Source organism: Narcine bancroftii, chromosome 12 (genome assembly GCF_036971445.1).
Source record: "Narcine bancroftii isolate sNarBan1 chromosome 12, sNarBan1.hap1, whole genome shotgun sequence".
Taxonomy (NCBI): domain Eukaryota; kingdom Metazoa; phylum Chordata; class Chondrichthyes; order Torpediniformes; family Narcinidae; genus Narcine; species Narcine bancroftii.
The window spans coordinates 26,263,079-26,286,276 of record NC_091480.1 but is presented as its reverse complement, the minus strand read 5'-3'; the positions used below and the strand labels follow the sequence as shown (position 1 = coordinate 26,286,276).

The 23,198-nt window shown below is 41.0% G+C and overlaps 1 protein-coding gene across 1 annotated transcript in view; it reads right to left on the bottom strand.

Moving 5' to 3' along the window:
• Positions 1 to 23,198, bottom strand: part of sdk1a (sidekick cell adhesion molecule 1a) — a 681,074-nt gene that overhangs the window by 406,745 nt on the left and 251,131 nt on the right. The window contains exon 4 of the mRNA XM_069906184.1: positions 15,393 to 15,540. Coding sequence (XP_069762285.1) covers positions 15,393 to 15,540 — 148 coding nt within the window. The remainder of the gene's footprint in view (positions 1 to 15,392; positions 15,541 to 23,198) is intronic.

The window sequence follows — 23,198 nt, the reverse complement described above, 5'->3', positions numbered from 1 at the left end:
CTGGACACACACTATATTTCCTCACTACCACAACAGCAACTGCACTTCCTGAGAAGACTGAGGGAGGCAAGGCTACCAGTCACCATTCTCAGCGTCCTGGCTGGTTGCATCACAGTGTAACAATGAATTACTGAAACAAACTTTCCATGGCCCTACTATTTATTTAAGAATGTGTGAATCTTTAAGAATATATACACAAACTGTATATATCTCACACACATTCATGTATCATTTGTCTGTACGTGTGTTATGTCACATGTGTGTCTGTGTGTTTTGCACCGAGGACCAGAGAACACGGTTTCATCAGGTTGAAACTGGTGCAATTGTATGATAATAAGTAACTGTAACAGTCAAAAGCAAATTCTGATTCTTGATCTGTGTTAAGTATTGTTAATAACAGGACCGTGGATCTGCCTAGCAGGCCGGCCAGTAATAATTCAGTGAATAAAAACTGAGCCAAAAACACAGATGGATGAGTTGTCAAAATGGGCAGTTCCAATGCAGACAGAAAGACAAGAAAAAATTACAGGAAGATGGATAGCATGACATTTAAGTAATTGTAGTGGTGCAGGAGGCCACTGATAGACATGTTAGAGTTGGACACAGATGAAAATTTAATGCAGCTTGACCCTCCCTTTGCAAACTGCATTAAATTTTCATCTAAGTCACTCCTGCAGATTAATGCAGGTGTTCCACAACTAATCTGCATTTGATTTCTTCAATAAAGAGAAGTCAACAGTGTAAACATTGAATAAGTACATGTGAATTGCTACTTTATATGGAGTTCCTGGACAGTGGAAAAGGAAGTATTGTAAAGGCTCACAGTTCGGCGGGCAGCAACCTCCTTTGAAGAAGACCGCAGAGCACACCTCACTGACAAAAGGCAAAGGAGGAAAAACCCAACACCCAACTCCAACCAAACAATTTTCCCTTGCAACCGCTGCAACCCTGCCTGTCCCGCATCGGACTTGTCAGCCACAAACGAGCCTGCAGCTGACGTGGACCTACCCCTCCGCGAAGCCAAGTCAAAGAAAGAAAGGCTGGGGTTGCATTAACTTTTGTGATGTATTACATCATTTTACCTTGATCATTGTATGTACCAGTTCATTTTGTGTGTGTGTGTGTGTGTGTGTGTGTGTGTGTGTTTGGTTACGGTGTTAAAGATCAAAAAGCTGGAAGATCCACTAACACCAGCTTTTTGATCTTTAACACCGTAACCAAAACTAAGGAGCGAATTAGAAGGCTACAGTTAGAATTAATGACGATTCTCCTCAGTAGTCCAGGACGAATTTCATCCACATAGAAATGATTTTACAGCTTCAAGTGCAACAACATGCAAGGTCCTATCTTTTGTAACTGTGGTCCAACTAAATATTAATGTTGTCAGGTGATTAAAATGGGAATTTATTTACGCCATTCCAGCACACTCTTATGGTGCCCTTGGACTTCTAAAAACAAAAACTGAAATAAAAAGTTAAGTCTATGACAGGGTGGAAATCGGGAGAAATTAAATGACAGAATTGGTGATGCAGCCAGGTGATAAACTAATGTACAAGTGCACATGTATAATGAAAGGAAAATAGAAAATGAAAACATTAAAATAGCCAGGAGAAAAAATGAACTGCACATATTAGAAATACAGTTCGGTTCCCCATATCTGAAAACCTTGGGACCAGACTGTTTTCAGTTATTGGGGTTTTTTTTCGGTTAACAGAATAATGGCTTCCAAGCAGCTCAGTAGGATCAACAGAATACTTGTATCAGCGGTTAAACAACAATGAAAAACAGCAGCAGGCTTTTCGATCACAAAATAAAGTTTTCTTTGGCTTGGCTTCGCGGACGAAGATTTATGGAGGGGGTAAAATGTCCACGTCAGCTGCAGGCTCGTTTGTGGCTGACAAGTCCGATGCGGGACAGGCAGACACGGTTGCAAGGGAAAATTTGTTGGTTGGGGTTGGGTGTTGGGTTTTTCCTCCTTTGTCTTTTGTCAGTGAGGTGGGCTCTGCGGTCTTCTTCAAAGGAGGTTGCTGCCCACCAAACTGTGAGGCGCCAAGATGCACGGTTTGAGGCGATATCAGCCCACTGGCGGTGGTCAATGTGGCAGGCACCAAGAGATTTCTTTAGGCAGTCCTTGTACCTCTTCTTTGGTGCACCTCTGTCACAGTGGCCAGTGGAGAGCTCGCCATATAACATGATCTTGGGAAGGCGATGGTCCTCCATTCTGGAGACGTGACCTACCCAGCGCAGTTGGATCTTCAGCAGCGTGGATTCGATGCTGTCGGCCTCTGCCATCTCGAGTACTTCGATGTTGGAGATGAAGTCGCTCCAATGAATGTTGAGAATGGAGCGGAGACAACGCTGGTGGAAGTGTTCTAGGAGCCGTAGGTGATGCCGGTAGAGGACCCATGATTCGGAGCCGAACAGGAGTGTGGGTATGACAACGGCTCTGTATATGCTAAGCTTTGTGAGGTTTTTCAGTTGGTTGTTTTTCCAGACTCTTTTGTGTAGTCTTCCAAAGGCGCTATTTGCCTTGGCGAGTCTGTTGTCTATCTCGTTGTCGATCCTTGCATCCGATGAAATGGTGCAGCCGAGATAGGTAAACTGGTTGACCGTTTTGAGTTTTGTGTGCCCGATGGAGATGTGGAGGGGCTGGTAGTCATGGTGGGGAGCTGGCTGATGGAGGACTTCAGTTTTCTTCAGGCTGACTGAAACTGAATAAAGTTTAATACGTACCAAAAAACAACTTGATTTCGGCTTACCAGGAACCACCACAACTCCATTGTTATCAAAATAGCGGCAACATGGGCAAGTCGAGTGATACATTTTTAAAAAATTGTGACCTCATGTTGGCGGGTCAAAAAGGTTCGGTTAATGAATATTTTCAGTTACTGGAATGTCAGATAAGGGGAAACTTACTGTATGAGATACATCAGGGGTAAGGTTTTTTTTTGTGGGTGTCTAGAATGCCTTGCCAGGGGTGGTGGGGGAGGCTGAAACATCATAGGCATTTAAGAGACTTTTAGACAGGCACATGGATGAAAGAAGGTTAGAAGGTAAGAAGGGTTTAATTTTTTTTTGTTAAGAATATCAAGGGCGCAAGGGCCTGCACTGTGCAGTAATGTTATATGTTCAAATGGGATGACAGGTAACCATAAACTGCTAAATTTAACATCGAGGCCAGAAAGCTAAAACATTCCCAGATGGATGTGCTGTTTTTAGAGATTACACTAGGTTGAACAGCAGTACAGTACACGAAGCCAAAACACAATAGCCAAGGTTGGAATAAATGACAGCCAACTGAAAATTTGCCATCAAGGCTACAAACAAAATAAAGGTGTGTGCAAAGCATCTGCTGTGTCTTTAGGAAAAGGTTATTAGGTCTGCTTCATCCCAACAGAAATACAAAAACTAGTTTAAATACTCATCTTTGCTCAATGGCAGGAAATCTGTGTTCAAGCTTGATCCCGAAGACTAGAAACCCAGGCTGACATGTCAATGTAATATGCAGAAAATTGGTACATAAATTGGTACATTCATTCAAATTAGTTTTTTCATTTTTCATGTTTCCTTCTGATATGACAGAATGGAGAGAAACAAGATTGAATCCCTTCAATTAACATTGAAACTTAAAAATGGTTCAGAGAGTTATAGTTTAATCAGGAGCTAAAAAAAATAAAAGACACAAATAAATAAACATGATTGAAATATCTCCAAGATACTTCAAAGCTCTTAAAAATAGGTTTACTCCTGTAGCAAGCAAATTAAAGAATAGTTTCTTTCAGATATTATCACGTTACTTCAGATTGACATGTACACCTTTTTTGTGGACAACAGAAAATTCCACAATATAGGACTCTCAATACTACCATTATGGATCAATTTAAATCCACAGCCACAAAACTAAAAACTGAAATATGTTTAACACCATTTTTTTCCTGTTTTTGAATGACATCACATGAATCCTATTCACATAATCTCCCGCAGATGTCCTCATTTTGAATTAAAAAAAGCAAAACATTTCAGTGAGTTCCATCTTGATATTTTATGGTTTGGACACAGGTATTCAACTTCAACCCACAATTCTGAAAGTCAATGCTACCAGTCAAGACTGAGCAGAAGCAGTTATTTGTTCATTTTGAATGATTTAAGAAGTGTCTTTTTAATTTGCTTTTTTTTAAATTTTGAGATACCATACGGTAACAGGCCCTCTGGTCCACACTGCCAAGTGCACCCACGTGACCAATATATCTACCTGCAACCCCGTTCGTTTTTGGAACTTGAGAGGAAACTGAAGCTCTGGGAGGAAATCCATGCAGGTCACAGAGAGAACATGCAAATTCCTTACAGACAGTGCCAGACTTGAACCCTAGTTAAAACACAAAATGCTGGAGAAGTTCAGGTCAAAAAAAAGTTATATATCTTTGCTATATAAAGGACACTGTTTGACCAGCTGAGCTTCTCAGCATTTTGTGTTTTTACTTTAACTACGATGTCTACAGAATTTTGTGATTTACTTTAGCTTTGAACCCTGGTCGCTGGCGCTGCTATAATGTTGTGCTAACCGCTACAGTAATCTTGATGCCCAAATTTCTAGAATTCCTAAATTTTTTTTTTGTTTCAACTACAGTACCGGGAAAATCTCTGGTGATCCACTTTACTGGCCCAACCAGAATGGCATCGTTTTTCCACTTTCTCTGAGGATCATTGTTAGACAATTAAAGCCAGATATGGAACTGGATATGAGAATCTAGTGTTACAGAGTATTTTGAGGTGGTTTGGGAGGAATTGCACGACCAGCTTGCGCACATACATTTTAAAATACAGAATTATAGCAGGACTTTTGCATCCTGCTTTTTGTAGAGGAGCGACAAAGTATCAACATACAGCTTGCCAAGGAGAGCATGTGATTTTTGCAGGCAGCGAGAGAATAGCTTTCCTCTCAGAGAGGGAGGGAGTGAGAGAGGAGACACAGAAATTAGTTCCAGAGGGACAAGACGGCAAACCTTGTAAGGCTGCCTGATCAAAGGAGAAGACTGGCGGTCTAAAAGGTGACCTGAAAGAAAGAGGATCATCTGGAGAACCCTGAAAGGGGTTAGTTTCATCAGCAAGACTGATTGAGAAGGAATCAGTTGCAGATGTCCTGGAAAAGGAATCTCTCTGAAAACCCTCCTGAGTGGTCATCGTTTGCCTGTTAAGCACCAAAGACTGGTGAACTTTGTTAGTGCTAACTTCTGTGCACAGTACAAGAATTGTTTGCAATCAGTGAGATTGGACTGTGATCCAAAGAACTTTTCTAATCTTAAATATACATTGCACCCTCCTGTGCTTAGTATTAGAGGGGGGATTAAGTGGGTTAGGTAGGTTAAGTAATAAGTTAATTCTGTTTCTTGTTCAAATGTAATTAAAAACTACTTTTGTTTAAATAACCCTGTGTTGTGGTGCATATCTATTGTTTTTGGGGTCCTCTGGACTCCATAACACTAGAAACAAGAAATTCAAAGCCAAACCTCTCTTAAATCATAATAATATGTTGGGGACACTCTGTCCTGATCATACTTGCTGGTGGTTCCATGTTCGTGCACAACTGTTCCCAATTACAGGCTGTTAAATGGTTTTCAGACCTTGAACGTTCTTCCACTCGCACCCAATCTCCAATTCAAAGCTTAAAGCTAGACACGTGATCTGGCATAATCTTTTGGAAAGTGCTTAAGGGAAGAAAGAGCTAGTAATGTTCCAGCTTCATTAGGCCAATGCAGTTTTGTAAAGCTGGAGACACAGATGATTTTGTCTGGGGAAAAAAAAATGACACATTATCCTACTTGGCTTTTGACAACATGGCTCAATTAACGTACTGCACCATAACAAACAAGGAGGCCACACTTTTATCTGTATTTTCTTTTCTTGCATTCTAGTTAGTGGCAAAGCAGCAACCAACTCTCCTTTAGTATTACAGTCCTGCCACGTGTCTAGCACCATCACTCAGCCACAAATGTTAACAATAGAAAATGAACCAATTTCTCTTGATGCAGCTGACTGCTTGCCCAAGAGGGAATAGATTTAAATACAGATAGCCCCCAGCAGCAGTCCAATTATGAGAAACCAATTAAAACAGTGACGAAATGAAAAATCAAACAAAACGCACAACGTGCAATTAAAATATCTCACGGCACTTAAATTATATTTCTTTGACGTACAAAAAAAAACATTCACCTGCCTGTGGATACACTTTGCACGTACTTGCTTGTTCTTGAACGAAAAAGTCAGCTGTGGTGAAATTGTCAAGTGATTCAGTTTGCTTGGATGATCCTGAAGTTCAAGGTGCCCATTATTTAATTCTCCTTTCTAGTCTCATTCTAATCGCTGTGACTTCCAACACTTTTCTAACATGTTTGAACAACATGTATTATAGTTTGGCATATTACTTCCCTAAAGATTTAACTCTACAATTTCGGACAACCAACTGGAGCAATGTGCATCAGCTCTAGTTTGATAATGGTTGTCAAGCTTCAGCATTGCCTTTCTTTCTGTTCTCCACAGAAGCTGCCTGCCCTAATGAGAATCCAACATTTTATTTCAGATTTCCAGTACCAAAAGTGCTTTGCTTATCCAGTTTACAGCTCCATTTTTCCCTTTCTTTTCCCTGTGTTCTCATTCATTTTGTTCTCTTGAGATCTCCCCCAGTGGTGAGTGAGATCCCAGTGATCAACAATCTTCACTTCCCACTCCTGGCCTTCGGCACCAGCGCATCGGCTATTCAGACTCTCATGGCCATTACACTATCATCTGCTCTCCTCACACCTCTCTGTCACTTAAAACAAACTTCATTTCAATATTTTCCCTTGTGATGAAATGTTAATTTTTGTCTTTCACTGATTCTTTGTGACCTTGAGCAGGTTCAGAATTTTCAATTTTTGCCAACAAATCCCGTTCCAGTCAGTACCACGTGGCATTCCTTTGAAGTCAATGGAATCAGAATTCGGAAGCCCAGTAGCTTACAGTGTGACTGACCAGGGATGAATTTATTGGCACTTGCATTACTTCATATCATCAAATGCCAAGAATTGAAGACACCTTTCGTGAAAGACAATGCAAATGACATCTTATCGAATTAAATAATGAGCATAGCTTCCTTCGAAATACCAGAAGTTATTGGAAAGAGTAATGGTACTAACATATGGTGCAATATTTTGACATTTTGCCCCAGGTTAAAATTCAATGAGATGGAACCAAAAACTCCCAACACTTATTTGTGATTGTATAATTATGAATGGATGGAACAGACAAACGAGACGTCCTTGCCACCAAGGGATAAAAATTGAAGCATGCTGTTTTCTGTCAAATGCAAAGAGAACTTGTTAAAGGCAGTAGATGCCGAGATTTTGGGATTCGTGCCCACAGTATGCATTAAGGAACAACAAAACAGAATACTAAATGCCAAAACACAGCTGCCATTTGGAGAAGAATTGTAAATACGGTAAAATATGACAACTGTGCAAAAAATAAAATGGGCTTTTTATCAACCATCCATAATTTGTCTGCAGACTAGCTGCTACCCGCAAAGCATTGGATGGCAAAATAGGAAAACAATATTGTACTCTTTATCATTGATGCACAGCATTTTTTAAAATAAAATTGACCTCAGCGGCTGCCAGGATGCAAACTATTATTCTTACAGAAACAAGGTTATGAGCAAGAAATGCTCCAAGAATTCTTCAACAAAATGTGCATTTCCACATCATTTTCGTGTCTTGCATATTTCACAGTACATCCACTGCTATTGTGGTATGGGTTCGACGAATGATCGTTTGAACCTGTTCTATTCTGCTCATGACGACAGTATATGGTTGACCGAGATGCCTGAAGAATTCTTTTTTCAGTTTGAGATTTTGCGAATAACATATGGCATTTTCTTTACCTCATTTCATCAGATCAAGATTTAGAAGCTCATTCAAAGAATCGGACCCAGGTCAATTCGGCAGTTCACTTGTTGCATCTTAAATCTCAGAGAGGTTTTAATTCACAGCTTGGTTTGACCGGTACTGCCAATTGACTCAAACTGTCAGGTAATAATAGAATGCAATATTGGATGAAGTCTACAAAATAACAAACCACTTTTTACTTAACTGTTAACTTCAGTAATGAGCAATTGAACATTTTTATTCATTCATAGGTTACATTAAGGCAGATAATTTATGAATAGTTTTAGCCTACACCATATCCATAAGTCAAAATGTGATATATTTTAATCAATTTTGCATGAAGTAACTTACCCATCACTAACATATTGACATCAATTTAAAATAGCTTGTCTCGATTTAAAACATGCACTGCATTACACTCTGCTTTTAATCCTCAGAAAATCCTTGAAGCATTCACCAGAAGTTTAGCTACCAATACAGACTGACAGACAGGGAGGGAGGAATTACTGAATGAATGAGAGTTTATGTACAAATGCACAGAAAGTTTGACTTGATGTGTCTTCCCAGTCATGCAAATCACACAAACACAAGTATAATTAAGATGTCACAAGAGATAAAATTTAAAAGGAAGAGAAAAAAAAATAATTAATTAGTAATAAATGTTCATAAATGGCCAGTAATGCAAAAGCATGTTCTGTCACAGGTACAGACATAGCTCATATTATTAGTTTGGATGAAACAGGGATGTTCACAAGTCTGTTGATGGGTGAAATAAAACTCCTCTTGAATTTCAAGATGCTGTACTTCAATTGGAAAATGACTACAATTTGGTCAATATTTTTGTAAATCTTATATTTTCACACAGCAGGAAACAGACACAATCAGGTCGAGCAGGCAACAATCAGTCACTAAACCCATCTGCTTTTTACTTCCCTATCACTGGAGTCTACTCCCCAGCACATAAACATGTTGATTCTTTCTGTCACTTGCTTATGCTAAGAGCAGTCAATCAAACTGACAGCAAGATTCAGGATACAGGAGGACACCCAAGTGGCTCTGGAGAGTAAATTAAAACTCTGTACAAACAGCAGCTAAGATTATGATTGAACCCACGAATAGCGCACGTCGAAAGAACCAAACCAAGGCTTTTATTAACTAAAAGACTGGAGCATATCACAAGTAGGTCGATCACTCCAGGATGAGGAGCAATCCTTTAAGACCAGCCAGTAGGGGTGGCTACACTCTCAGCCAATCACAGTCATCCTACACTACCATCTGTACATATACACATTGGTGATAGAATCTGTACTATCACACCAGGTTCCTCAAGCTGTGAGGCAGTGAGGCAACAGCATGAAATGCTGTGCCATTCTGCTAGAGCAACTAGAGAGCAATGAAAACAGGAAATATTCAAGGTCCCAATGTTAGAGCAATGTCAATAACTGATAGATAAAGATCTGGAGGAATTTACAAAGCTGAGGAGATACACCCACTACACTGGCCGCTCTCCTACCAGCCCCTGATGGCTCCCGCTGCCCTAACGGTCTCCACTGTCACGACAGCCCCAACAGTCCCCGCTGCCCCACCAGCCCCTACTGATAGCTCCCACTGCCCCGAGGTCTCCCGCTGCCCCGCCACCCCTGACTTGGAGGGAGAGGGGTGAGTGTGGGGATGAGTCACGGGCTGACAGCATCACCAGCCCGTCCCTAAACAGCCGCTTAGTGCTGCTGTACATTCAGATTGATCAGCGGTGGGCTGCACTGCGGAGATGAATTCTCTCGGAGAGGGGTTGGAATATGCGGCTTGGAGACAGCCTCCGCACATTCAGAAAGGTAAGTGATTATACGTTTTGGCAGAGGTTTCTCCACCTTTACATCTCAATCTTTGGGCTAATCTGAAATGGCCTTATGAGATGGCGAGTCTGCTGGAGTCAATGGTTGAGTGGTATTCTAAAATTCGGCTCCGAATCATGGGTCCTCTACCGGCACCACCTACGGCTCCTAGAACGCTTCCACCAGCGTTGTCTCCGCTCCATCCTCAACATCCATTGGAGCGCTCACACCCCTAACGTCGAAGTACTCGAGATGGCAGAGGTCGACAGCATCGAGTCCACGCTGCTGAAGATCCAGCTGCGCTGGATGGGTCACGTCTCCAGAATGGAGGACCATCGCCTTCCCAAGATCGTGTTATATGGCGAGCTCTCCACTGGCCACCGTGACAGAGGTGCACCAAAGAAAAGGTACAAGGACTGCCTAAAGAAATCTCTTGGTGCCTGCCACATTGACCACCGCCAGTGGGCTGATAACGCCTCAAACCGTGCATCTTGGCGCCTCACAGTTTGGCGGGCAGCAACCTCCTTTGAAGAAGACCGCAGAGCCCACCTCACTGACAAAAGGCAAAGGAGGAAAAACCCAACACCCAACCAACCAATTTTCCCTTGCAACCGCTGCAATCGTGTCTGCCTGTCCCGCATCGGACTTGTCAGCCACAAACGAGCCTGCAGCTGACGTGGACTTTTTACCCCCTCCATAAATCTTCGTCCGCGAAGCCAAGCCAAAGAAGGTATTCTAAAACAACCAGTGTGGTGTCAAAGGATGAAAAGAACAATCTAAGACCAAAACAGATAATGTTGGAAATACTTAACGGCTAAGGCTGAAGTGTTACAATGAGGAATAATGCAAGCCTAAGGAACAATACCTCAGTAAACTGACACTAAGGTGCTGAATCCAATGAGACACCTCTGAATAAATAAATGCCAGATGAGTTCGCTGGTAATATCATTACTCCCCTTAAAGGTGAAAGCAGTAAATTATTATTTTTTTTTAATTCAGACATACAGCATGGTAACAGGCTATTTTGGCAAACGTGTTCATGCCAACCAATTTACACCAAATTAACCCACAACCCCAGAACATTTAGAAAGGTGGGAGGAAACCGGAGACCTCGGGAAAAACCCATGCAGACATGGGGAGAACATACAAACTCCTTATAGACAACCTGGCCCCGATCGCTGGGGCTGTAAAGGCGTTGGGCTAACCGCTATGCCAACCATGCAGGCCACATTATTTTAAAATCAGTAGGTTGTACCTGTGCTACTTGTGATGCATCTCTCAAAGATATATTTGGAGAGAGGGCACGTAAAGGTCTTAGAGTCTTACCATCCTTTTCACATGGAGGGTTGAGTCTAACACTAATGTATCATTGCAATTGAACAAAGCATTTTACATTTTCAGGAATCTCTTTGAAACAGCCCTCCTTCAGTTCTGCAATTTTTGAAAGAAAGCACATTGATATACCCTGATCTTCAATAGAGATTGCAGCTTGTTGCTGGAATCCGAATCAATAGGCACTTCAAAATTGCAGCACCTTGGTTACCCTCCTGGGATCTGGATGAGATTTCTGGGTCATCTGGGCAGGATGCACCTTTCAAATACAGCCCAACCTAACTGTTAAATTGCCAACCTGGCGATTTAAGGGGGATCCTGCCCCTACGATGACAAGGTGACAAGTCAAGCAGCTGCAGGCTGCCCCACAGGGAATCCCTTCCTGTTTTGTAAAATTCTCCTAAGTACCCACCCCCCCCCTCACCCCATCACCTCCCCTGTTCCCAGCCCTCAGTCATCCCCTGGTCCCAGTCGTAAGTTGCCCACAACTCACAACTCCTGGCCATCAGTTGGTCCTTCTCCTGGCAGTCATTTGCCCCACGCTCCCAGCGACGTGCTTCTGCCGCCACTGCAACCGGGGTGGATGCCGCGGACAGGAGTGGGGTTGCTGCCACGATCTGGGTGGGGTGCTGCGACGTGCCGCTCCGGTGCGTGGCAATGGGTCAATGCGGGAGCAATGGCCATCTTCCTTACCCATAATACCCCCATGCCACTGGCATGCCAGGCAGTTCCAGTGGCGTGAGGGATTATGGGTAAGGAAGATGGCCAAGGTTCTTCCACCTCTGCATTGAGCCATTGCCGGGAACTGGAGCAGCATGTCACGGTAACCCCCCCCCCCCCCCCACCACCCCTCTTCGTGGCAGCGGCACATCGAGGCAGCACCGCAACAGCCTCCTGCATTGAGCCAGACAGAGGTTTCCCTGTGATGCACGCACACAAGCACTGATGTCACCAGAGTAACCAGGTTCCCCCATTTCCCCTCTCAAATCGCCAGAGGATTCCCAGGTAAGTCTTACTGGGTTCCCTGACCACTTCTAAGGTAGGTTGGGTTTTGACCGGGATGACCTGGTTGGTCCCTTTCAAATAGCCATGTATCTGGGTCATCAACTGAGCAAATTGCCTGGTTAACCCCATTTCACATGAAAATTTGAAAGGGTCTAGTGACAATAAATTTCCCTTCTCAAGGTCTTACTTAACAACTATGTTGCTTTTGATGCAGGAGATAACACACATTAAATGTTCTATCCTCAAAAAAAGGGCAATGAAATTAACCAGGAATGTCAGAAGCCAAAAATAATGAATTTTGCTTTTTTTTTGGTCTTTCACTGGCCTTCTCCCAAAATAGGTAGACAATGTTTTAAAAAGATTAGTCCTATTGTTGATTGAAAGGTAGTATTTGTGGGGGGGAAAAAAAATAGTTAATGATCCAGATCTTAGATCTTTCATCAGAATTGGTATAGTGAGAAAATAACTTTGCTTGAAGTTGGAGAAAGAACATGGGAGAGAATGAATAAAACAAAGGGGTCACCTCTAATCGAGTGAGGCCAGAGCTGCCAATGTGGTAGGATGTTTGACTGGCTAATGAACATAAGAGAAAACAGACGTAAACACATAAAAGCTGAACTGTGGGATATGGCGACAGATCAGGCCAACAATGAAGCAGTAAAGATCTAGAAAACAACATTATAAAGGGGACCAATATATCACCATATTATTGAAAGTCAAAAGTTGCGCTTGTTTTTGCTTGCCAGTAAAATATCTATTTCTATATTCAGTGATCTATTGGTGGGATTTTTCTCCACTTATACCAGAATTAGCATGTCTTTTTTAATAAAATAATCTCATTAACATATACATTTGTGAGAAATATTCTCTCTTCCTTTATAAATAGCTGAGATTCATCTCACTCATTTCAGGTAAATGTGCAAACAACTGGTAAAATCAACAACTTATACCTTCAAGTATCATTCAATACAATATTGTGCAACACAAAAATTACGAAAAGACATTGTACCATGATATTTCAAACATGGGCATTGTAAATGAAATTTGCCAAATTGGCATATTGAAGCATTTCAGTAAACATGAAGAAAATGCCAAATTTGCTTCAGTCCCAGCTTAATAGTTTCATAAACAATGATTGGAGCTAATGAATTCTTTACTGCAACTACCACATATTTAGGAATATCACATTAATTTTCCTCACTGACATCGGCAGAGAACACAATTCCCAACAGAGAATACTCGTTTAAATGTCTTGTGGCTGTGGATTGTTTCTTCAGATGAGTTACGGGCCATCCGAAGCCATTTCATTTCAGGGTGAATTCTGGCATTCTTGCAAGTTTCATCGATCATCATCTTAGGCTTCACTATATTTCCTTAAATCTTTTTTTTTTAAACTCATCTTAGTTTTCTCCCTTAATCAAATACATCTCGGATCAATTTGCTTTGACTTTCAAGATTTCCCAAGACTTGATAGCTGGATCATTCGAGCCATCTTGCTCACACTGGAGTTTCCAACTAAAATGCACATTTATTAAATAAAGGATGAAAGCAGAAATTTGCTTTCCTATCTCCTTTTCTCTCGATGTCGTTCATTTATTTTGGTTTGCTGTTCATTAACAATAATTCTCCATTGTTAGCACAGCTTTTTTCCATGTAGATTTCAAACATATTGTCAGAGTACAGACTGTACATGACATCACTTACAACCTTGTGATTCTTTTTCATGCGAACGAAGTAGAATTATTACTTATTGGTAGTGCAAACAAAAAACTGTACTCAAATAAAAAAATGTAAACGACTGGCTAAGTAACACAGATAGAAAAAAAGAAAGTGCAAAAATCAAAATCCTTAAATAAGTCCCTGATCGAGTTTGTTGTTGAGGAGTCTGATGGTGGAGGGGCAGCAGCTGTTCTTGCACCTGGTGGTGCGAGTCTTGTGGCACCGAGACCTCTTTCATGATGGTAGCAGTGAGAACAGAGGATGTGCTGGGTGGTGTGGGTCCTCGATGATTGCTGCTGCTCTCCGACAGCAGAATTCCCTGTAGATGTTCTTGATAGTGGGGAGGGTTTTGCCTTTGATGTCCTGGGCTGTGTCCACTACCTTTTGTAGGCTTTATGCTCAGGGGCATTGGTGTCCCCAAAAGAGACCGTGATGTAGCCGGTCAGTGCACTTTCCGCCACACATCTGTAGAAATTTGCCAGGATTTCCGATATCATGCCAAACTTCCGCAAATCCCTGAGGAATTATAGGCACTGATGTGCTTTCTTCGCAAGAAATTGACATCTTCCCTTAACTATGTGCCAAATTTAAAATATATATGTAGCTTCTCTTCTGATTTAAGAGTGCAGAATTTGATATCCCCCCCCATCATAAACAAATTTAGGGTTTGCAAATTGATTGAAATCAAAGCAATTTGCAAATTCATCGTAACTGTAGCTTTCTGTATCCATGGTGCCCAAAATTAACAACGCTATTTATCATCTCAACAATTGGTGAGAAGGGCAAGTGCAAAACAGGTTATCCCTTCCTGCTGACCTGTTGAGCAGGAAGGGATAACCTGTTTTGCACTTGCCCTTCTCACCAACTGTTCCTCCACACCTCCATCCTAAATCTATTCGCCAAAACCTTGAGACTGTCCCCTAGTTCTAGTCTCGCCCACCAGTTGAAAGAAATTTTCTTCCCCTATCTTATCTATTTCTGCAGTATTTTTGTTTGTTTTGATAAGATCCTCTCTTATTCTTCTGAATTTCAGCGACTATATTACCAGCTAACTCAATCTTTGCCCATAGGCTGACTCCCTCATCGTTGGAATTAAGCTGGTGAACCTCCTCTGCACCACCTCCAAAGCCAGGAGATGAGAATGCCACCTGGGATCTCGCCAGAAACCTGTACAGTTGCAGCAGAACCTCGTTGTTCCAAAATACAATGCCTCAGGCATCGATGGCCAACATTCCAATTCCCTTCTTGATTCTCTGTGGCACTTGGATGCCAACATTTTGCAATTCACACACCCGTGCTCCCAAGTCCCTCTGCACAAGAGCATGTTGCAATCATTCACCTTTTAAATAATAATCTGATCTATTTTTCTTTTCAAAGTGGATAATCCTGCATTTACCAACAATGTACTCTATCTGCCAGGTCTTGGCCCACTAAAGAAATTGATTCTAAACAGTATGCAGATCTCTGAACCTTTAACAGAAAAAGTTCTGTGACAAGTGAGTTCTTAAAGTGTATAATATGAAGGCAATCTGTCATTTTATTTTCAAATTCAACTTCAAGTAATTCCTCTTTAACGGTTACTTACATTCTTTTCGTGGGGATAATCTTTTGGCCATCACGAAACCATGTCATTTGCGGTCGTGGGTAACTGCTGAGATTGGGAGATTTAAGCACTGCTGCCTGACCCCATAATACTGTGATGTGTTGGTCTCCTCCTTCAAAGTTCCCCATGTCTGCAGGCACAAAATTAGAAGTTTCAATTGATTAAACATGAAAAGCCATCAAATGTGCCAAAGCATTAAAAAAAACCACCACAAGTCAACATGTTGTCTGTTTCATGTATTTTTCTCTGTTTTGTTTCAAGCCAAGTCACGGAGACCATCAGTAAAAAGGAATTTGGAACAACCACTGCTTGATACCACTTTCATATGGGGCAACAAGAACAAGGAAATATCTAAGAATACAATCCACATCCTAGCACAATGAAACATAAATACACAATATTCCATGAGATGCTGATGGCAGATGGGAAAAAAAAATCATTTCAGTCATCGCGTGTGGTTTGAATAAGCTCAATGGTGGAGCAATTTACTTTTTCACTTTGTGCTTTCCACGCTTCAGTTTCCTTAAAAGAAGCGCACATTCATTTAATTTAAATTTCCAAAGCAAATATTCCACAGACAGCATGATCATGAATGTAAACAACGGTGGCAATGAGAGTTGGCAGGGAGGGTGACGGGGTGGGGAATAATTCAGACTGACAGGTACAAGAAGTTCAGCAACAAAGAGGGTAAAAGCATCTCAGCAACAAAACTGTTGAACTTGAGACATCCCTCCTCTCTTGAAATGTGAAGATGGGCTGAAAAATGAAGACCACATTACAAGAATTTGGATAAGCTACAGAAATTTTTACATTTGGAGAAACGGCACAGTAACCGGCCCATAAGCCCAAACACATCTATGTGACCAAATCACCAACTAATCCAGGCGTGTTTGGAATGTGGGAGGAGACCCGAGCAGCTAGAAGAAACCCGCCCGGACATGGGGAGAAAGTACAAACTTCTTATTGACAGCGCCAGATTTGGACCTGGGTCTCTGGTGCTGTAATAGCGTTGCGCTGGCATTTCTGACATAAAGAGTTACTCAAATTTTAAACTTCAATGTCTTGGCAGCATCTGTATTCCAGGGCAAATGAAAGCCTGCTTTTAAAAAGTTAATATCACACAAAAGTGAACACAAAAATGTGAGAAATACAAGCAGCCACTAGTGCCTCCTCCACTGTTCCATCTATTACCTCCAGGCCAGCTTCCTGTATAAACTTTACATTTTTTTAATGTCAAAAAATTAGCAATCTCTCTCTTGAAATTACTCCACGACCCAACCTCCAAAGCTGCATTGGATGGAGAATTCCAAGATTCATGATTCAATCGTGAAGAAATTTCTCCTGATATCAGTCCTGAATGGCTGATCTCTCATTTAGAAATGGTGACCCATTATTCCAGATACTCAGGCCAGGGGAAATAATCTCCTGCATCTTCCTTGACAATGAAATTGTTTTATATCCAGAGATAAAACATCATAAAATATGTAAGACTCTAACAAACACATCAGAACAAAAATGTCAACAACACATTTAAAACCCAGATAGATGGTTCTGTCCTGTTCTATTATAGCAAGTGTTTTTACTTCAGCCATCAATTCACTTCCTCCATCTTAGTGTTAATGGATGATATTGTGGCAGATGTGAGACTTTTAAAGCCCAAATAATTTTCTTTTCCCCAGCAAAATCAGGAATTCTGCCATAAGAGTGTACTATTCTGTAATTAACAACTTTTATGAGTTTTTGTATTGCATTTTGTAATCATTTAATGTTCATTTTAAATTTTGAATTGTAAATTAATGGTGACATTTCATCTGGAATCATCTTTTCATCACTTGCTAGATTTTGATTCAAAATTATCTTATTTATCTTGAGCAAAGTAAATATGACATTATTTCCTACTGTAAAAAGTCACATTTAAATTACCTTTGGGAAAATTCTCTCCTCACAAACAAACCCTTTGGAGCATTTAGTTCCACATTATTGTCAATAATCAAATTCGGTTGAACAATCACCATCTTCCATGGAGCACCTTCTTTTGTTTCATGGCTTTGGATGACCGAGTGTATTTTCCCTTTTTTCAATGATCAGTTATGACTTTGCAACATATTTGGCATCCAACCTCACTTCAAATTGAACTCCATCTGCCACTTCCCTGCCCAACTCTACATCCTATCTAGACACTAATGTAACCCATGACTACCTTCCACACTATCCACAAAACCTCCAACCTTCATGCCATCTGCAAACATACTGACCCACTCCTCTACTTCTCTGTTAAAGTCAAATATAAAAATCACAAAGAGCAGGAGGTACCAGAACATATCCAGAACACCGCTAGGGAGAATACATTCTATCTAAATCCACTCTCTGTCTACTACAGGCCAGCCAATTCTGAATCCAAGTAGCCAAGATTCCATAGATCCCATGCCTTCCGACTTTCTTGATAAGCTTACCAAGTCAAACACCTAACTGAAATCCAAAAACTCATCCACTGCCCGACCATTTTTAATTTCTTTGTCACCCCCTCAAAAAACTCAACACAGCTTGTGAAGCATGACCTGCCCCTCAAAGCCATGTCGTCTATCCACAAGAAGACCATGCTTCCCGAAATGCTCATTAACACTGTCCCTAAGAATCCTCTTCAATAGTTTGCTCACCACTGACACACAGTGTGTTTAATCCACAGGATTTCCCCTCTTATCTTTCTTAAATAAAGGAATTACATTTTCCATTCTCTAATCCTCCAGTACCTCTCTTGCACCCAGGGAGGATCCAAATCTCATTGCCAATGCCCCAGCAACCTCTTGCTTTGCTTCCTATTGCAACCAAGTGTATATTGCATCCGGTCCCAGGATGAATCCATCTAAATACTTTAAAGGGATGCAACAATTCCTTTTATTAAATTTGGACATGCACAATACTCTTTTTTGCCTCACATTCACCAAGGTCCCTCATCCCAGTGAGCACCAAAGAAAGTAATCATTTCAATCTCCCCTCCCTCCTTTGCCTCCAGGCACATGTTCCCCCCTTATGCCGAATTGGTCCTACCCTCACTTGAATCATTCACCTGCTCTTCACATACCTGTAAAATGCCTTGTGGTTTTCCTTAATCCTTCTTGCAAGGCCTTCTCACACCCCATTCTTGCTCTCCAAAGTCTTCTCTTAGATCCTTCCTGGCTATTCACACAAGTATTCATCACCCTGTCTGAGTCAACATTTACTCTTGCTCTCTACCTGATCACAGGCATCATCTTTGATCTCTCCATCCCTCCAGCCTCGTTCGCAATAAAACTTTTCCTAGTTCTATCTAAGATTATGACCAAACGTTAACTTTATTTCTCTCTTCACAGAGACGGCCTGACATGGAATATTTCCAGTATTTTATTTATTTCAGATTCACGTCATCTGTGGGTTTATGCGTTCAAGCCAGGATAACAGTTAAGTTTGGGAAGTGTAGGCGATTCTTATTGAACTCAAATCAATTGTTTCCAAACCTGGATGAGTCAACTCTGTATCAATGACTCATGAAAGTAAAAATGGCATGCATCGTGAACATGATTTATTAAAAATCTGCTCTGTATTTTTCATTGATTAATCAGAAAAATCATCTAGAATTTGTGATCAAGGAAAATAAATTATTATATATAATGGCAGAATTTCTCGACAATTGAGTTTGCAATTATTCAAAAAGGCATTTGAGATTTAGGAAATTATATATTTTCCCCCAATGTTATTATAAAAATTATTTTTGAAAGAAAAGATATAGGTATGGTAAACTACTGAGCACTTTAACATTCTACAGATAGATTACTTTCTTAGCAAAGTCCAAAACAGAAGATATTAGAAGCCAGAAGTCAATAGTAATCAGGTCCATACCAGCAATAACCAGGAAATCTCTACTTTCTTTCTGAAATCAGATTCGATTATGCATCTGAAGCTTGCAATGGCACTAACTAAACAAGCCATCCCTGAAATTTGAAATTAACTTAAAGGAATCAGATCAGTTAACAAGATAAATCTGATCTGTAGCCTACATGTCTGATGTACAAAGCAACAAAAACATCAGCCTTAATGGCCCAATGCACAGAAGTACATAAAAAGTACATTACTGAATACACAAAGACAGCAACTTATTTGAAGTTGTTTTCAATTATTTGGAATGAAATAAGGGGTGAAGACTTTTTTTAAAAAGTGAAATTTCCCCTCTTATATTCATGAGTTCTAAACCAATCAAAATACAATGTTTCAAACTGACCTGAGTCACTTCACATCCCATGATGAAAAGCTGGCACATTGAGGCCAGAAACACCAAGTCAAGTTACTAAATCACCAGAATTATCTCCAAGAGTCCAATTAAATCAGAAATTATGCTGTTCAATACAGCACTGTATTGACTCAATACATAATACAATCAAGATCTAATTCCACTTGACACCAAATCCTATTACGTTTTTACTATATGGCGAGGATAAAAATCACAAGAAAAGGAATTTCGCTGCATCTCTTCCATTCCTTCTGCTGACTACAGATTTATTGTGGGCCCAGTCTCTTGTGTGATCACCAATAAACACAGCACCAAGAGGACAAATAAGTGAAAGGCGATGGGGATGAGACAAGTATTTTCAAAGCAAAAAAGAATTGAACTAAAATATTTTCAGCAAGCTTCTCAGTGGAAATCTTAAAATTGCAGAGAAAATAATTGAAAGAACACACTCTGAACATTCATTTCAGTTTATTTTTCCAGGACGGAATGGTTAGTGGAATGCTATCACAGAGCCAGTGACATGGGTTCAAATCCAGCGCTGTCTGTACATTGTGTACATTCTCCCCGTGTCAGGGTGAGTTTTCCTGGGTGATCCAGTTTCCTCCAATCCTTCAAAGCTTACGGGGTTTATAGGTTGATTGGTGTATTTGAGCTGGAAGGTCCTAAGGCCTGTAAGGGCCTGTCACCATGCTGGATGTCTAATATAAATTTATTTAATTTTAAAATTTTATACTTTTAATTAAAGGGACTGGCAGCTTCTTGAGAGGTGAACAATTTTAGTGATAGAGGGTTATTCTGCTATTAAGTAGTGTTGTTAAAATGGGAACTGAGCAAAATGAAATAATTCTCTTGGCAAAATACAATTCAATATTAGATGTACCCATGTATGATTAAATTAGAATCCAGTTATGTCAACTGAAATTGGTGAACAACAAAGAAAAATAAATGATCAGCTGATGACAAACAACTGCAAATCATAAACAAAATGCAGAGCATTTTAAATGATACCAGAAAGCCCCAGAAATGCTCATTAGACAGAAATTTTAACTGATCCAAGACCCCAGGCTGATCATTTCAATTCCCCATCCCATTCCCATGCTGACATGTCAATCCATGGTCTCATGCACTGCCAGACTAACACCCACCTCCAGTTTAAATTCCATACGGAATATTTTGGAGGATCAAAATGGAGGAACAACACCTCAATTTGCCACTGGGAAGTCTCCAACCAGATAGTATTAATATTGACTTTTCTGGCTTTCGTTAAATACCCCTCCCCCTCACTTCTTTCCCCATCGCCTCCCTTCAACTCTGTCCCTCTCCCTTTTCTTTTGTTTTTAAATTTTTTTTTATTTTTCACACTATGAACCATACTGACCAAAATACACACAAACATTTCCCTCTTGAATATACACAGTGTCATTTTCTCCCCTTTCCCCCCTCCCTCCTTCACCCCCCCCTCCCACCCACTCAACGTTCAACATATATGATACATTAAACCCATTAAACAATGTCATCACACAATGAAAATGAACAAGAAATTTGTGTCTTCTACTTTTATATACTGGGTCAGTTCATTTCGTCTTCTTCTCCTCTCATTTTAGGTGGTGGAGGTCCGCGGTAGGACTTCTCTGTTGTGTTCCATGTACGGTTCCCAAATTTGTTCGAATACTGTGATGTTATTTCTTAAATTATATGTTATTTTTTCCATTGGAATACATTTATTCATTTCTATGTACCATTGCTGTATTCTCAGGCTATCTTCAAATTTCCAGGTTGACATAATACATTTTTTTGTTACAGCTAAATATAATGTTTGCATACCACCAACTGAAAATCTATTTGAAGGACAAATTGGGAAGCAGGCTGAGGTTACCAGAAGGAAGCAGTTTTGAATATGTGATTACATACACAATGATAATTAAAAGATTTATAACAAACATGTACATCAAACTGCAAGAGAAAGAGAATGAGGAAACAAGCTGTAAACCCAAACAAAAATGGGAACAAGATCTAAACATAATGATAAAGAATGAAACATGGGAAAAGCTATGCTTCGGAACTATGAGAAATACAATAAACACAAGGTTTGGCATGATACAATATAATTAGTTATGCAGGCTATACACCACGCCCCAAAAGTTAAATAAATACACTACACCCCAAAAGTTAAATAAATGGGACCCAACAGTATCAGACAGATGTTTTCGCTGTAAGAAGGAAATGGGAACAACAATACATGCAATTTGGGCATGTGAGAAAGTGGAAAAGCTTTGGGAAGATCTAAACCAGGTATTAAATAAAATCACAAAAAGCAACATACCAAAAAACCCAGAGATCTTTCTTCTAAGTAATATAAGAAGTAAAGAACTTGGATGGAGCACAAAAAAAGGTCTCTCTCACTTTTCCATGTCTCATTTTACACAGACAAAATCAATTTGCTGCTCTCCCCTTATCGTATCCAATTAACATCTTTTGTTGGTCTGAATTCCTCCCCTAGCCAGCACTGTCTCTCATCTGAGGTTTTTTGACAAAGGTAATGGGCCAATATATCAGGGCTGAGGAATGAGCAAAGAATATGTTGGCCTGATATCTTTGTCTCTTAAATGACATTGAAAGACCAGCTGAGCTCCTCCAGCATTTTGGTGTGATTTTACTACAATCACTAGGCCATTTCATGTTAGGCCTCCACATGGAGGCCGGCTACAAGAGAAGATCTAAAACTTAAAACATACCTTTCAGACAGCAACCCTAAAAGGCTGCTCCATCATCCCATTCATATTGAGAGACGCCTCATAGCGCCCTCCACATCTGATGGAGGCGGGGCGACTGGTGTTTTCCCTACCCATAATCCCCCATGCAGCTGAAACCACTCTGTGGTTCCCAGAAAACCCTGCCGCGCTTTGAGCAGCCCCGAAGGCCAAAGCTACTTTGTGAGGCTGTTACAGACCACAGTGGCCACCCCCTGACGGCTTCTGCTGGCTCCTGCCGCCCCGATGACCTCTGCTGCCCCAACGGCCCCCACCCACCGCCCCTGCCTTGAGGAGGTCATGGAGGGAGAGGGGTGAGTGGGGAGATGGGTCACAGGCTGATAGTGTCATCAGCCCGTCCCTAACCAGCTGCTTGCAGCAGCTGTACATGGAGGTCAGGCAGCAAAGAGCAGCGCTCCACCGATTATCCTTCCCCGAGAAGGGTTGCCTCAGAGCTGGCCATGACACATTTTGAAAGGTACATCTTTAGGCACAAGGGCGAACGTCCGCCTTTACAGACAGGTGTTTTCCCTGCTTGAAAGTGCCTACACTGTCTGCAGACTTTCGTGTTTCCCACCCTCGTGAAACATCATCAACCTGAAACCAACCCTGCTCACTTCTCCAGAGATGCTGCCAATTCACTGAGCATCCCAGACACTCTCTGTTCCTGAAAAGATCAGTTCTGACACAAACTGGAAAGGTGGGTTATCTGAAATGGCTGAAATTCTCAAAGGTCAAAGCATGCCTGGCTGTTCCTGAAGTTCACAGTGGACT